The sequence below is a fragment of the Podarcis liolepis genome (genome assembly GCF_965112155.1).
Source record: "Podarcis liolepis genome assembly, chromosome: 13".
NCBI lineage: Eukaryota > Metazoa > Chordata > Lepidosauria > Squamata > Lacertidae > Podarcis > Podarcis liolepis.
In genome coordinates this window covers 35,676,333-35,689,937 of record NC_139573.1, presented here as the reverse complement: position 1 = coordinate 35,689,937, position 13,605 = coordinate 35,676,333, and the positions used below count along the sequence as shown (strand labels likewise).

Here is a 13,605-nt window from a genome sequence, read left to right as displayed (position 1 = left end):
CCCGAGGTGTTTGTAACCCGAGGTACCAATGTATTATTATTTATTAAATTTGTATAGTGCCCTATGCCCATAGATCTTGGTGGGGTTTCACACATATCTATTGCTACTGCTGAAGGATGAACATACACAGAGTAAACTCAATCTAAAGAACCACATCCCATGAACAAGGCACAAAGAATGAATTCTTCTCAAGTTATCACGGAGCAAGTTATATTCAATTATTTTAGAAACAAACACATTTATTCTTTTCTTGGTAAAAATGAAGAATGAATCATCCCTGTCCCCACCCCCCGAGTTTTAGATTACTCAGAAAATGTGGTCAGCAAGATAAGTAGACACAGGTTCAGACAGAATTTCCACACAAAATTGCTTTTGATTCTGGGTTTCGTTATTTTTTAACTGTCTTCTGAAACTGAGATGTCAATGATCACTAGAAAAAAGATGGTCCTGTTGGGGTGTCAAAGCCAGTGCATACTTGATAAAGGTGCAACAGTAAAAATGTAAGATGGAAGTACCTGATGTCTGGTAGCATGCCTGTTGTTATCATCTTGTCGGTGAGACAGCATTCTGTCCTCAACTTGTTTATCGCGGCTCTGCGCTCTCACCTTGAAATCCAGAGGGAGATTGTATCAATCCTTCCCTTCTCACGCCATGCAAATTCTTCCTCAGATAATGTAAGAACAGTCCAACCAAAACCACAATATGAGGGAGTTAAGGTACTGTTGGCCCTGAGCCCAGGCATCTCTGAGGTTTGCAAGCAGGAAAGGAACATCCAAGGAGCCATAAGCCCTCAATTCGCAATTGACCAAACAAGGTTTGATATTTCAAAAGAGAAGTGGCAGGGCTCAAGCCCAACTTCAAGCTACGCAGCTCCATCAGGAATTTCTGCCCCAAATTACGGTGGATTTTTAGATTTCATTGTTGTATTTTTGCATTGTCTTCTGCCCCGGGAACCATGGTGGCTGAAGTTGTAGGGTATAATTTTACAAAATAAAGAATAATTTAACTAATTCCTACACACGCATTCAATATGAGAAAATCTGATCACCTCTCCCTGCCCCATTTTACCACCTCAAGTTCATTTCAGCAGTTACAGTGGTACCTCGCAAGACGAAAGAGTTTTCCGTTTTTTGAGTCGTTCCGCAAGACGAATTTCCCTATGGGCTTGCTTCGCAAGACGAAACGTCTTGCGAGTTCTTGCGAGTTTGTTTCCTTTTTCTTAAAGCCCCTAAGCCGCTAATAGCCGCTAAGCCGCTAATAGCCATGCTTCGCAAGACGAAAAAACCGCAAGACGAAGAGACTCGCGGAACGGATTAATTTCGTCTTGCGAGGCACCACTGTACTACCAGAGTCCCTAGTAAATAATCTTAGTCACGTGCAAAAAAGACTCTGAATATCATGCACAGAGAGACATTTGCTGCAAACAGCTGGTGTTCAACAGCATACTATCTTTTTTTTTAGATGTTAACATTCTTGGAAAAACAAAACAAAAAGGAAATTTGTAAATTGAAATTTTGAATACCAACATACAGACTCACCCAAAGCCTACAAACGAAGGGTTCGATTCAAGTTTCAAATAACCATTTTAAAACTCAAATTATAGGCTTGGTGGATTTTTGGACAAGCCTGAGAACAGAAATTCCTACGTATGCTTCAAATAGTGTGCTTCCCGTGAGAATTTTGTCCCCGTGTTTGTTTCTGTGTCAGAAATCACAACGCTCAGAGGAGAGGAACTACACCATGCTTTGACAACCTGGTGCCTTCCAGATGGTTTTGACTACAGCTCTCATCAGATCCAGCCAGCACCGCTGATAGAAATGGTAATCCAAAACATCTGAAGGTCAGCAAGTTGGCAAAGGCTGTGCTGCACATTACACGGCCATGCTGTGTGTCCAAACACTGAGCACCGCTTCTCTCCTGCAAAGCAGCACTGAAAAGAGGAGAGACGGTGGGTGGGATGAACTGCGCTGTAATTCTCTCCGCTCTTCATGCCATTCCTCCTGACTGATCTCTTTCCACTGCCACAAGCTCATCTTCCAAGAGAATAAATTACCTTGCATTCGTCCGCTGAAAGGTTATGATACAGTGGGCATCCAGATATGGAGAAATGCCGCTCGTGTTTTCCCGTCAGGTGTCCTGTGGAGAGCCAAAGGAACACGCCTTAGGGCTGGTAACAAGAAAGGGCACGTGGGAGATTTGGGGAAGAGGAGAGTCCGCTAATGAAATCTCAGATCATGGAAGGCTCCACCCTACCTAATGAATTGCAGCCGGGCGTCGGGCATTTCATGTTGAAGTTGTAGCTCTCGTGGAATCGGCGGCGTTTGGGACGATGGGACAGGTCACTCCCCGAATCCTTCATGGACATATCCTTGGCGATACTCTCATCGTGAGACATGTTGGGGCTGGAGATGTCGATGTCGGACTCGGAAGACGGGGCGTTCCCAGTCGGCGTGCGGGGTGGCGACTCATCGTGGTCAGCGGCGTTTTTAGTGTCTGTGTAGAGTCACAACGTTACAAAAGTGAGCAGAGCCCAATAAACTGGGGGGGGGGGAGTCCTCCCCAGAATCCCTTGTAGGTCAAAATGCCAGGCCTAAAAAAGCAATACAGTGGTACCTCGGGTTACATATGCTTCAGGTTACATATGCTTCAGGTTACAGACTTCGCTAACCCAGAAATATTACCTCGGGTTAAGAACTTTGCTTCAGGATGAGAACAGGGCGCGACGGCAGCAGGAGGCCCCATTAGCTAAAGTGGTGCTTCAGGTTAAGAACAGTTTCAGGTTAAGAATGGACCTCCGGAACGAATTAAGTATAGTGGTGCCTCGCAAGACGAAATTAATTCGTTCCGCAAGTCTCTTCGTCTTGCGAGTTTTTCGTCTTGCGATGCACGGTTTCCCATAGGAATGCATTGAAAATCAATTAATGCGTTCCTAGGGAAACCGCCTTGAGACCAGGTCCGGGGACAGTTTGTCCCCGACCTCTTCTGAAGGCTGGGGGGGGGGGGACAAGGGCTTTTCTTCCCACCCCCAGCATTTTAAAAAACCCCGGGACAGCGGAGGACTTCTCCGCTGTCCGGGGCGATCTTAAAATGCTGGCGGGCGGCATTTTAAAATCGCCCCGGGACAGCGGAGGACTTCTCCGCTGTCCGGGGCGATTTAAAAGCCCCTGGGAAGGCAGGCAGGGGGGACAAAGACTTTCGCCCCCCGCCGGCCTTCAGAAGAGGTCCTGGACCTCTTCTGAAGGCCGGCGGGGGGCGAAAGTCTTTCCCCCCCGCCGCCTGCCTTCAATAGCCGTCAGCGATAGCGGGAAGCGCTTCCCTGCTATGCCGGACTGCTTTTAAAATGCTGGCGGTGGGGAGCAAAGCCTTTCGGCCCCCGCCGGCCTTCCTGGACCTCTTCTGAAGGCTGGAGGGGGGGAAAGGCTTTGCTCCCCACCACCAGCATTTAAAACAGGTCCCCGGAGATTTCCCTATGGGCTTTCGTCTTGCGAAGCAAGCCCATAGGGAAATTTGTCTTGCGAAGCGCCTCCAAAACAGAAAACCCTTTCGTCTTGTGGGTTTTCCGTCTTGCGAGGCATTCGTCTTGCGGGGTACCACTGTACTTAACCCAAGGTACCACTGTACAGTGGATGCTCGGGTTGCGAATGTGGTCAGTGCAGGATGCACGTTCGCAACCTGCAGCGGCGCTTCTGCGCATGCGCGACTGCCGAAACCCGGAAGTAACCCGTTCTGGTACTTTCGGGTTTCGGCGGGTGCGTAACCCAAAAAAATGCAACCTGAAGTGGCTGTAACCCAAGGTATGACTGTACTGTACTAGGAAATGTATTGTTGCTCTCCTGACCAAAACTGCCAGGGTGATCTTGAGATGGAGAAAGAAATCAGAGGGGCAGATAAAAGACGATTACAACTGGGCATCATCTCAGCTGTGCTTTCCCTCTCTTTGGGATCAACACAGCAACTAGTATTTCGAAAGCAGCCTTGGCTAAGCTAGTGCCCCTCAACCTAACCTAGAAGTCATAAAAGTTCTAAAGAAATCCGATGAGGAACATGATAGAAAGAAATTCAGCATGATCCCAGACTGTGCCAGTTTTAGTCACTCTACATCCTGCCCAGCCATTTACAAACCTCTATCTGAAAAGTCAACCACTTGCTCGGTTTCAGATCCTGACGAGCGGGTCTGTCGAAGGGGATATTTCTTGGGAGTCACGGGTGTGGGTTGCTGCTGGCTACGGGTTACCCTCCGGGTGGAATAAACAGGCTCCTCTGCTCCAAACGATGGTGGGTTGCGAACCGGGCTGGAATCTAGTTTTAAGAGGATGGGGAGGTAAGGAAGTGGGGAAACACACACACACACGCAAGTGTTTCATTAGGAGAAACCATTTGCAACACTCACACTGCAAAAACATCTGCCCCCTGCATGGAAGGACACAGTGCAGCCTGCCTTCCCAACATCATCAACATACGTTCTGAGGATTTAATAATTTTAATATAGCCAGGATTTTCAAAAGCACAAGTTAAGGAGCAAAGAACAGCAAACTTCTTTCTGATACTACTCCATGCCCAAGTTCAGATTTTGAGTATATGAGAGTGAATGTTAGTTACAAATGTGAGAGAGCAGATCCTGGGTTCAAATCCCAGGTTCAGCTCTGATCTCAGAGCCACTCTCTCAGCCTCTCTCTGGAATATAGGAATAATACTGGAATACCCAACATTTGCAATGCCTCTCCTTGCTGTTTCTTTGCATACACGAAACAGAAGTCTGGAAATCCTCCAGGGAGACAGAATCCTAATTATTGGCCCATCAATATCCTCAACTTGATGCTCAAGCTCGTTTTAAAGGTGTTATTATTTAGAGGTCATTCTCTTACAGACTGACCTGTTGCATGTCCACAAGGTGGTTAATGCAGAATGTGCAATGGCTTACAGGGCTTCAGGGGTGGGTGAGACTAAGGCTAGCATGTCTCCAATTAAGATTTTGGCTGTGATTTTGGAGTGGGGTGGGGAGGGCAGACACCAGGTTATTATACAGCTCATGCCATTTAGGATAAGGCTTAAGACCAAACATTCAAAGGCTCTACCTTGGGAGCTCTGGCTGAGCCTGGCGGAAGAGCGAGTCACACGCGCAGACTGGCGTGGCGTCCCGTCACTTTCTGAACTGTCTGTATGCTCTGGGTCCGTGGAGAAATCGGAGTCTTCGGTTCCATCAGAACTGCTGCCTGCGTTCCTCTGAAAGGCCAAAGACTCAGCCACATAAGCAACATGTATCATTTATCTGGGGTCTACTCCTTGAGGAGCAGCACTAACTAAAACGTTTCAGAAAAACGGATATCGTAAACTAGTAAGTATTGCGCACTGTGCTTGCAGAAATACCAAGCCAAAACAGAAACCTCTTACAACGGAATGGGACAAAACGCTTAGGTTAAAGCACTGATGAATCTCCACACATCCACAAGAATATTTCTCTCTGTGCTCTTGCTGTCCGGACCGTGCATACAGCTATATGCAAGTGCTCATTTAGTATATGGGATTGCAATGGGACACGGTGATGGTACTGATCTCTGATTTCAGTCAAGAGGGATTGCATAGGTCAAACCAAACTCTCCAGAACTTTATCTAGAAGGCAACAGGAACAATCCCATCAGAAGAAATGAGCTCTGTTGTATGCTGACCATAACTTCAAAACAGCCTTCAGCCTGAGGAGAAGCATACTGTGCCTGTAACCCAAGTCTCAGGCTCATTCAGTCAACACAACAGGGGAGGATATGGTACAGTGCATTAGCAAGCCGCAAGTGTGCAGGCAATTCTTCTTCCTAGCATAAAGATATGTAGCGGTAAAGGTTCACCTCCTTGATTTCTGTTGTTAAAAAGACACAGGACCGGACAAAAAGTGGCAACTCCACCCAGTCTGTGTATACCACAATCTTCACATCACAAGACTCAACACACTCTGAGCAAAAGTCTGTTTTTGCAATTGCCACCAAACAGGGATGAGATCTCAAAACCCAGGGAACAAAAGCTATAGCTGAGCAATTCATCCAGGGGCACACAGCAATCCACTTAAGAGTGAAAGTTATGCAGCAAGGATGGGAAACCTGTTGCTCTTCAGATGGACTCCAATGCCCATCAGCCCCGGCCAGCACAGCCAACAGTTAGGCAGGATGGAATTTATACTCCAACAACATCTGGAGGGCCAAACCTACTACACAGACTAGCTTTCCTCAAGTCTGAAACAAACATTGTATTTGTAGGAGCAGCTGCCGCTCCTTTTAAATAGCCAGCCTAAAGCCGATAACTTTTTTCCTTTTTTGCCAGCACAATGCATCTTTTACTACAAGCATGGAAGCCTATTCTCTACTCTGCAGGAAAGAGTAGCCGAGTTTGGCTCTTGAACTCACAGTCTGCTACTATTGGCATCAATTTTGAACCTGTCACAAAACAATTCTCTTTTTGTAGGATCACAACATTGCAGCAGATGAAAGACCGTTCACCCATCGGCCACTTCCCACACATTCAAGAGTTGCTGCCTGGTTCGGGCAGGCAGAAATATAACAGGTGACAGAAATGCAGTGATAGGGAAATCTGTTCTGTTGCTACCTGTAGGGGGTAAGTGGGAAAGGAAGGATTGTACACCATCCATGTACACAAGCAGAAAGCACCCCACCTCACACACAGCTAGTGCAATATATTCAGTAGTCAGAGCAGGAGCAGACACCAGGTGTGTTGCATAGAGGGGAGCTGCAGACCAGATGGCTCTACAAGAGACTCAAGCATGTGATACAAGCCAGCACACTGCAGGGAAAGGCAAACATCTCAATTTGGCTTCCACTGCAGGACTGAACAACCATAAAGAATAGCCCTCCTCTGACTCACGATTCTTTCAGGACCTTAAGTTTGACCATGAGAGCAAATTCCTTCATCATGCTTTCCAATTTCTATTGTAATTCCTCCCACTTTTTTTTCCCCCTCCGATTCTATTTCCCCACTTGTAAGGATGTGTGTGAGACAAGAGGGATACCAAGGAAGGGGGAGAAAATAATCTAGAGTTGCAGGGAATGAGGATTTCATTTATATCGCACTCCAAACAGATATGAAGCTGGGTCTTCGAATGCTGCAGGTGCCATCCCAATTCATTTCTGATTATGACTGGGGCAGTCAACCTTTTTTCTGTTGAGGGCCACATTTACCTGGGGGTAATATATTGTGGAGCTGCGTAGTGGGTGCAGCTGGAGACAAATGTGGTCAGGACCAGAACCTAAAGCAGGTTATCCTACCCCTTCTCTCTCTCTCTCTCTCTCTCTCTCTCTCTCTCTCTCTCTTTCTCTCTCTCCCCCCATGACTTCCTTTCCCCCAATATTTGTTCCTCCTTTCCACTTGCATGAAATGAGGTTATTACTCGTTGCTTTAAGACAATCTGCACAAGTAAAAAACTGGTCTGCTAAATGTTATATTTTGTTGCTGTGAACCTTTAGCGAAACATAATTTTTTTAATATACAGACTAATGAGATCACTGAACAACCTGGAAGGACCAGATGCTACAGCAATGCTGATTCTAAGCAGGTAGGAATCGGGTGAACCCCCATGGTGTATATGCATGTGTGTGTCTCATAAAAGAAATACATTTTAAAAAGCAATATGAAGATTGGAACTTTGAGCCTTCCATGCTACTTGTGAGAAACAACTGCATGTTTAACATGTTGTGGGCTAGAAATCTGCTCTTTTAAGCTAGATCTGTACAACGTAGCAAAACTTGGTTCTTGCCCAAATTAAAAGACTCGATGGTTCAAAACCAAGACTGCAGCCCAATTCAAGATACAGCTACTACGAAACATGTCCTATTATTAAACCTCTTGGTGAATTGTCATTCATGTTGCAGCCTCCCTTCCTTTGTTGCAAGAGACTATGGAAAGTCCTCTAAAAAATGTGTAAAGTTCCTACTCTCCTGAAAATAAAACTAATTCTATCTGTACTTAAAACTGGATAGTTGCAAAAAACAACTTGGATTTGCATCCAGAATGATCAATCCTTTTATACATGCAGACCGATTGTAAGAAGATTTACTTATAAGAAACCCCTATTGAATTCCATGGGACTTACACCCGAGTAGGCACAAAACTATAGCCATGGCTGCTACCCATCCCCATGGCCCAGTCCATCTTGCTTGCTGTGTTTTGAACCCTCTGTGCCATTTTCCCTCTCCTCCAATCATAACAGCGAGGAGGAGGACCTTTACGCGACCCTGTCCCCCAATGGGAAACGGAGAAAGAAGAGAGGGGCGGGACTCCCTGGACGCCAATTCAGGCCAGAATGCCCGGCCAATCAGCAGCTACTTCAACACCCGCTCCCAAGGCACCTAGCCAAGTATGAAGTCGTTGGGAACAGGAGCGACGGGGGAGGAGGGGAAAAGAAAACCGCGCCAGTAGGAAGTGATAGGGAAAGCAGCCAATGGCATTTCAGCGCCGGAGCCAATGAGCAACCGAAGGAGGCGGGACACAACAATCACCGAAAGGGTGGAGGGAAACAAATAACCGTTGAGGGTGGGGGCTGCGCTTGACTGATGGCGAAGATGGCCATAGAAGTTGCGGCGGGAGGCAGCGGCGACCAATCAAGACGCGAGATGAAGCAGGGGCTTGAAGGCCTACGTTTTTAACTGGTTTTCGAGCCTGACGGTCTATGCAGCTAAAGGAGAGGAGACGGGAAGGGGGTTTGGCTCGGTTTGCGCTCTCTCACCTTCCTACGCGACATCCTCGGCGGAGGAGGCGGCGGAGGCAGCGAGGGTGGCTGCGCCCCGGCCGCCGCGTTGGCTCCGGCTGTATCCGTGGTGACTGGCGTGTCTCCGGTTCTCCAGCGCTAGGCCGCGCCGCTTTGTTTTCCCTTTCCCTCCAGCTGCGACCTTTCAGCCGACTCCCTTCACTCTTCCGCCGGGACACACGACGGGGATACACACACCCCCGTCCTGCCTGTCACGTGACGCAGACAAACCTCACCTCACGCCGACGGCGCTCCGCCATCTTGGAGTCGGGATTGGCGCCTCCGAGAACCAGTCGCCGGTGAAGTGCTGCGGCCATCTTGGTTGTGGGTAGCTCCTCCACTCGCTATAGCGGGGGCGGCCATGTTTGAGGTGGGCACCGTTGGTGGTTTCCTGCATTCGAGGTCGAGCGACCTGAAGTGCAGTGCGGTTCGCACTCGCCCCGATGCTGGATCCGCCATCTTTGGTTAGGGGCCCAGCCTGCGTTCTTCGTGGTGGAAGAACCATCTTTACTTTGGGCAACGGAGGCGGTGCTTCCCCTATGTGTAAGAAAAAGGTGCACCATTATCTCTTTCAGTAACTCTTGGGATGTTGGAGAACTTACAAAGGGCTGAATTACTGAATCTAAGGCTCCATCTCGTTGACTGATTAGGTCGATTAATCAGTTTAAAACTTCTGACTAATTGAGCGATGCATTTTTTTTAAAAAAGAAGTTAATACAGTACATTGGGGGTTGGGGGGTGTCAGGTCGTAGTTTTCTGAAAAACCTTGCTTTTTACCTTACAGTAAGAGAGAAGTCCTCTAATGGTATAGCAGCATGCATAATCTAAACTAAACGATACTGCTTTATTCATATGTCAATTAACTAAAACGCAAATCATTATTAAATATGGTGCCTTGTATCATTTATAAAGAACAGGTTTGGCAGGCCCCTACCTGAATGCATGCTTATGCAGAAGGAATTACCGTTGTGTTCTGTGGGGCTTACATCTAAGAAGCCTGAATGCAATTCTTTTACTGTAATATGAATTGTAAGCCTTACTTGAGATTTGTAGCCTGTTCCTAAGCATGTTTGGTTGGAAGTAGCCCCATTAAAGTGGGTTCTCCCACCACCAGGTAGCTATGCATAGGTCAGTGCTTAATTCTGAGTCTTCATAAAATTTAGAAGGAACCCTGGGGATCAACTAGTTCTAATCCAACCCCCTGCAACGCAGGAATAAGAAGCTGTCCCATACAGGGATCGAAACTGCAATCTCAATATTATCAGCACCGCACTCTTAACTAGCTGTTTAGGATCAGACTACAGTTGCAAGCACACTTATCTTTAAGCACATTCTTTCGGAGAATTCTAGGCACAGTAGTCAGAATTCTCAGCAAATCTTAACAAACTACAGTGCCCAGAATTCCTTGTGCTGGAGGTCAGGAGATGCTTCAAATATAGTGTGTATGTTGTACGGCTTGGTGATCTTTCTGTTCTTTGTCCTCACCACTACCCTGCAGTTGAGGCTTGTTCCAGGTTCTTTACTTTCAGTTCCTAGTGGCTTATTCATTTCAGAGGTTCAGATGAAGTTCACAAAACCCTTATGCCCACAGAACATACGCTCTTGAGCCATCCCTACTGTTCCCTGAGATATTGTGCCTTTATTTGCCAATAGAATGTATGCCCCCACAGCTTTGTTTTTGCTCAAGCAGAGACTCCCTGGGAATCTCTCTTGCAATTTCTCAGTAAAGAAGGAATTAAAGAACTCCTCTGTGTATAAAACAAGCTTGGGGCCACCCCAGTCCCCACCATTCATGTCACTCATTTACCCTATGAGATACCCTTTTGGTGCATTTGGCTCAAAACTTCAAATAAGGGGGGGACCAACCAAACACACAACATTTCTACCCCTATCTTTTTATCCCCAAATGGGCCCCTGAGGTGATGTCCAGATTTTAAAATCTCATTTTTATTGCAGTTTAAAAAACACGATACATAAACAGTAAAAACAGTGCATGGGAGGGGCATAAACAACTAGGTCAGTTTAAAAAGAATTGCCACAGCAGGATTTTTACAGATTAAAATCAAGGCAGAATAAAAAAAAGTCTATGTGGCACTCCTCAGACAATGGCATAGTAAGTCCGTTTGAGATGCTTTGTGGGTCTAGTCCGTGTATCCTATATCCAGGTTTCTGAATACAGCTAGATTACAGTAACAGATAATAAGGTTGGAATTTAGTAATAGTGTTGTAATTAAGTATGAGTAGAGTTTTGATATTGAAATCCAAGCTATCTGTAGCCTATCTTGTCTTAGTGCTACTGATAAATAGCTTACTCATACCCACGGGTGAGCTCCCCACTGCCTTAAGTAGGCATACAACTTATCAGCAAGTTGAATTTATGCCTCTTAAAACCTGGAAACTTGTTAAAGCCAGATGCAGACATAAGCAGTTAAAAAATGCAAATGCTAAATTTATGGTGGTTCAACCCCCAAAGGGAGCTAAATGCTCCGAGCTTGTTTGGTGTGAAAGTGTCAGCCAGCTGGGGGGTGGGATGCGAACGTCAGTGTTCTTGCACTTGGACCATCATTGATGCAATGAGGTTAAATAGCTCAGCTGCACTATAAACCTGAACTGTGCGAGTGGGTGGAGACAGGATATGGTACAGAAAGGACGTGGGAGGGAGTAGGTCAGCAGTCTAACCATAAAACCAGGATAAGGAACGCATCTTCATCATTATAATGTACTCCGGGGTGCCACAAAAAGCAAAGCAGCGGTTTTGGTCCTTAAGACGTGAATCCAAAACACTGCTGGGGTAATACCTTTCTTAGGCCAACCAAAATGTCACAAGACAGTGTGGTAAGCTTTCGAGTTCTCCAGAACCCTTCATCAGGCCGACAAAAATGGAGGAAGCTAGTGATAAAGGTTGCAACTGTTAGGAATCTTAAGATGAATGTGAGAGGTGGTAGCAGACTTTCAATTGAGGCTATGATATGGAGGCTTCAGGTTGTACCAAGGTCTACTAGGAGAGAGAAAAATAAAATGGCTAATTCCTCATTTCTGAAAATACAAAAGCCAAGTGCTGCCCTGGTCTATCTCCTTACCTAGGCAAAACTACAACAGTGTTCTGTTAGGCAGAAGCTATCAATCTTCCCTTTATATGAATTACAATGGGGGTTGTTCCAAAGGCATAAGAACCTAACATAAGAATCATTTGCAAGTGGGTAGCTTTGATGCAAGGAAATGCAAGGTGTCCAGATCTAGGATGTACATTTTAAGATATGTAGCTCCTCTCAAGCACATGCACACTACAGACATACTAGAACAAGGACTTGGGAGCCTGGTGCCCACCATATGTTGGTGGACTACAACTCCAGTCATCCCTGACATTGGCCATCTTGGGCGGGTCTCCTGGGAGTTGGAGTCCAACAACACCTGGAAGGTCAAAGGTTCCATATTCCAGTATTAGAACCTTGAATTGAGCTATAAGATTAAGAGGTCTGTAGCACGGAATTTTTGCCCCTACACGAAAGTACAATTCCCAGGATTTAAGGGTGGAGTGGTTTCCTCCATGGTAATTCAAACTGTGGAATTAATGTAAACTTCTAGTGTAGGCATACACTGTCCCCTTTCTCTATCCCATTTTTCTTTCTTTTTTAAACAATTGTTGCAGGACCCACTTTAGGTGAAGGCATTTCTGGGACATTAATAAATTGTGCACACTAGTCTTTTGAATATTTACTTGGAAATAAATGGCACTAAGTGGGACTTACTTCCACATAAAAACAGAGACTTTGGGTTCCTTCAATGTTTAGACATTTGTTAGTTTTTTTAAGGTGCTACAAAATGAAAGTTAGTCTTGTAACAGATTTATTATGGCTGCCCCTCTGTTTTTATTCGGTCAGGACCAGAGACTGAAGTAGGTTTTTATTTTGTTTACTGACAAGCATTAATAGAGTCCAGGGTGGCGGCTTGTAACAGAATAAAGCTATAAAAATAAAATAAATGTAAATCCTGTAAGACATTGAAACAATTTAAAATCGGCTGGTTAGTCACATCTAAGTACATGTGCATAGCAGTCTCAAGGCTTTAGTGTTCAGCACACTTGTATGGAAACAAGGCCCATCCATTTCAAAGGAATTTATGTGCAAGTAAATCTGCTAGGTGTTGACTTCTCTGGCCCTGTAAGAATGGTTTAAATCCAGTGAATCACTTGGCAAGTCTTTCTTGTATACCGTCTGGCTCTTTACAGACTGGGGGGGTGGGGCTAGGATGCGGAGATCTATCCTGAGGTTCTGTGCAAGGAAGTTGTCTTGCAGAAACAGGAGATCTGCTGCTACTTTATCCCTGCCTCTTATCTCCTTCAGGCTTCAGGGAGTCTGCTCTAGCTTCTTTAAGAGATAGGCATACCACATCGGCTACTTTGCAGACACTCCAGAGAAGACTAGTAAAGGTAAAAATGCCTTTCAAAATAATAAAGCATAAATAAATAAGGAAGGGAGGTTCTTTACATGACTTATTGCACTCCCAGATTTTAGCACACCTCCTTTAATTTGTTCCTTTGTTTGCTTGGGGATGCAGTTGGAAAACCTCCTCTTGTTTAGGAATTTTGACTTCCTCCTCCTTGTTTACCTGTAATAGCAAAATGGTCAGAAAGGAGGCTTTGCCTCATTATGCTTAAGAATGCAGGGAGAGTTCAGACTTACAGGTATACTGAGGAGGGGGAAAACGTTCCCCACCTTGATATTTAATTGCTAAACTTCAGAAGCGCTGAACCTCTGCTCCTTAACAGTCCAATATTGCACTCCATCTCATCTAAGTTGACTGTCAAGTGCACTGTCCCTTGCACCAGTGCAAGCCAGTTCTTCTCCTAGCCTCCCATC

At 45.8% G+C, this 13,605-nt stretch overlaps 1 protein-coding gene across 3 annotated transcripts in view; it reads right to left on the bottom strand.

Moving 5' to 3' along the window:
• KAT7 (lysine acetyltransferase 7) overlaps positions 1-13,605 on the bottom strand; it is a 35,398-nt gene that overhangs the window by 20,555 nt on the left and 1,238 nt on the right. The window contains exons 2-7 of one of the 3 annotated variants that reach the window (XM_083469823.1): positions 8,726-9,283; positions 5,076-5,223; positions 4,123-4,299; positions 2,254-2,493; positions 2,054-2,136; positions 516-605 (exon numbers count right to left, since the gene is read on the bottom strand). In XM_083469823.1, the coding sequence (XP_083325949.1) occupies positions 516-605; positions 2,054-2,136; positions 2,254-2,493; positions 4,123-4,299; positions 5,076-5,223; positions 8,726-8,740 (753 nt within the window). In that variant the 5' untranslated portion in view covers positions 8,741-9,283. Of the gene's footprint in view, positions 1-515; positions 606-2,053; positions 2,137-2,253; positions 2,494-4,122; positions 4,300-5,075; positions 5,224-8,725; positions 9,658-13,605 lie in introns of those variants that run through there. The other 2 variants (XM_083469824.1, XM_083469822.1) reach the window with 2 other exon arrangements.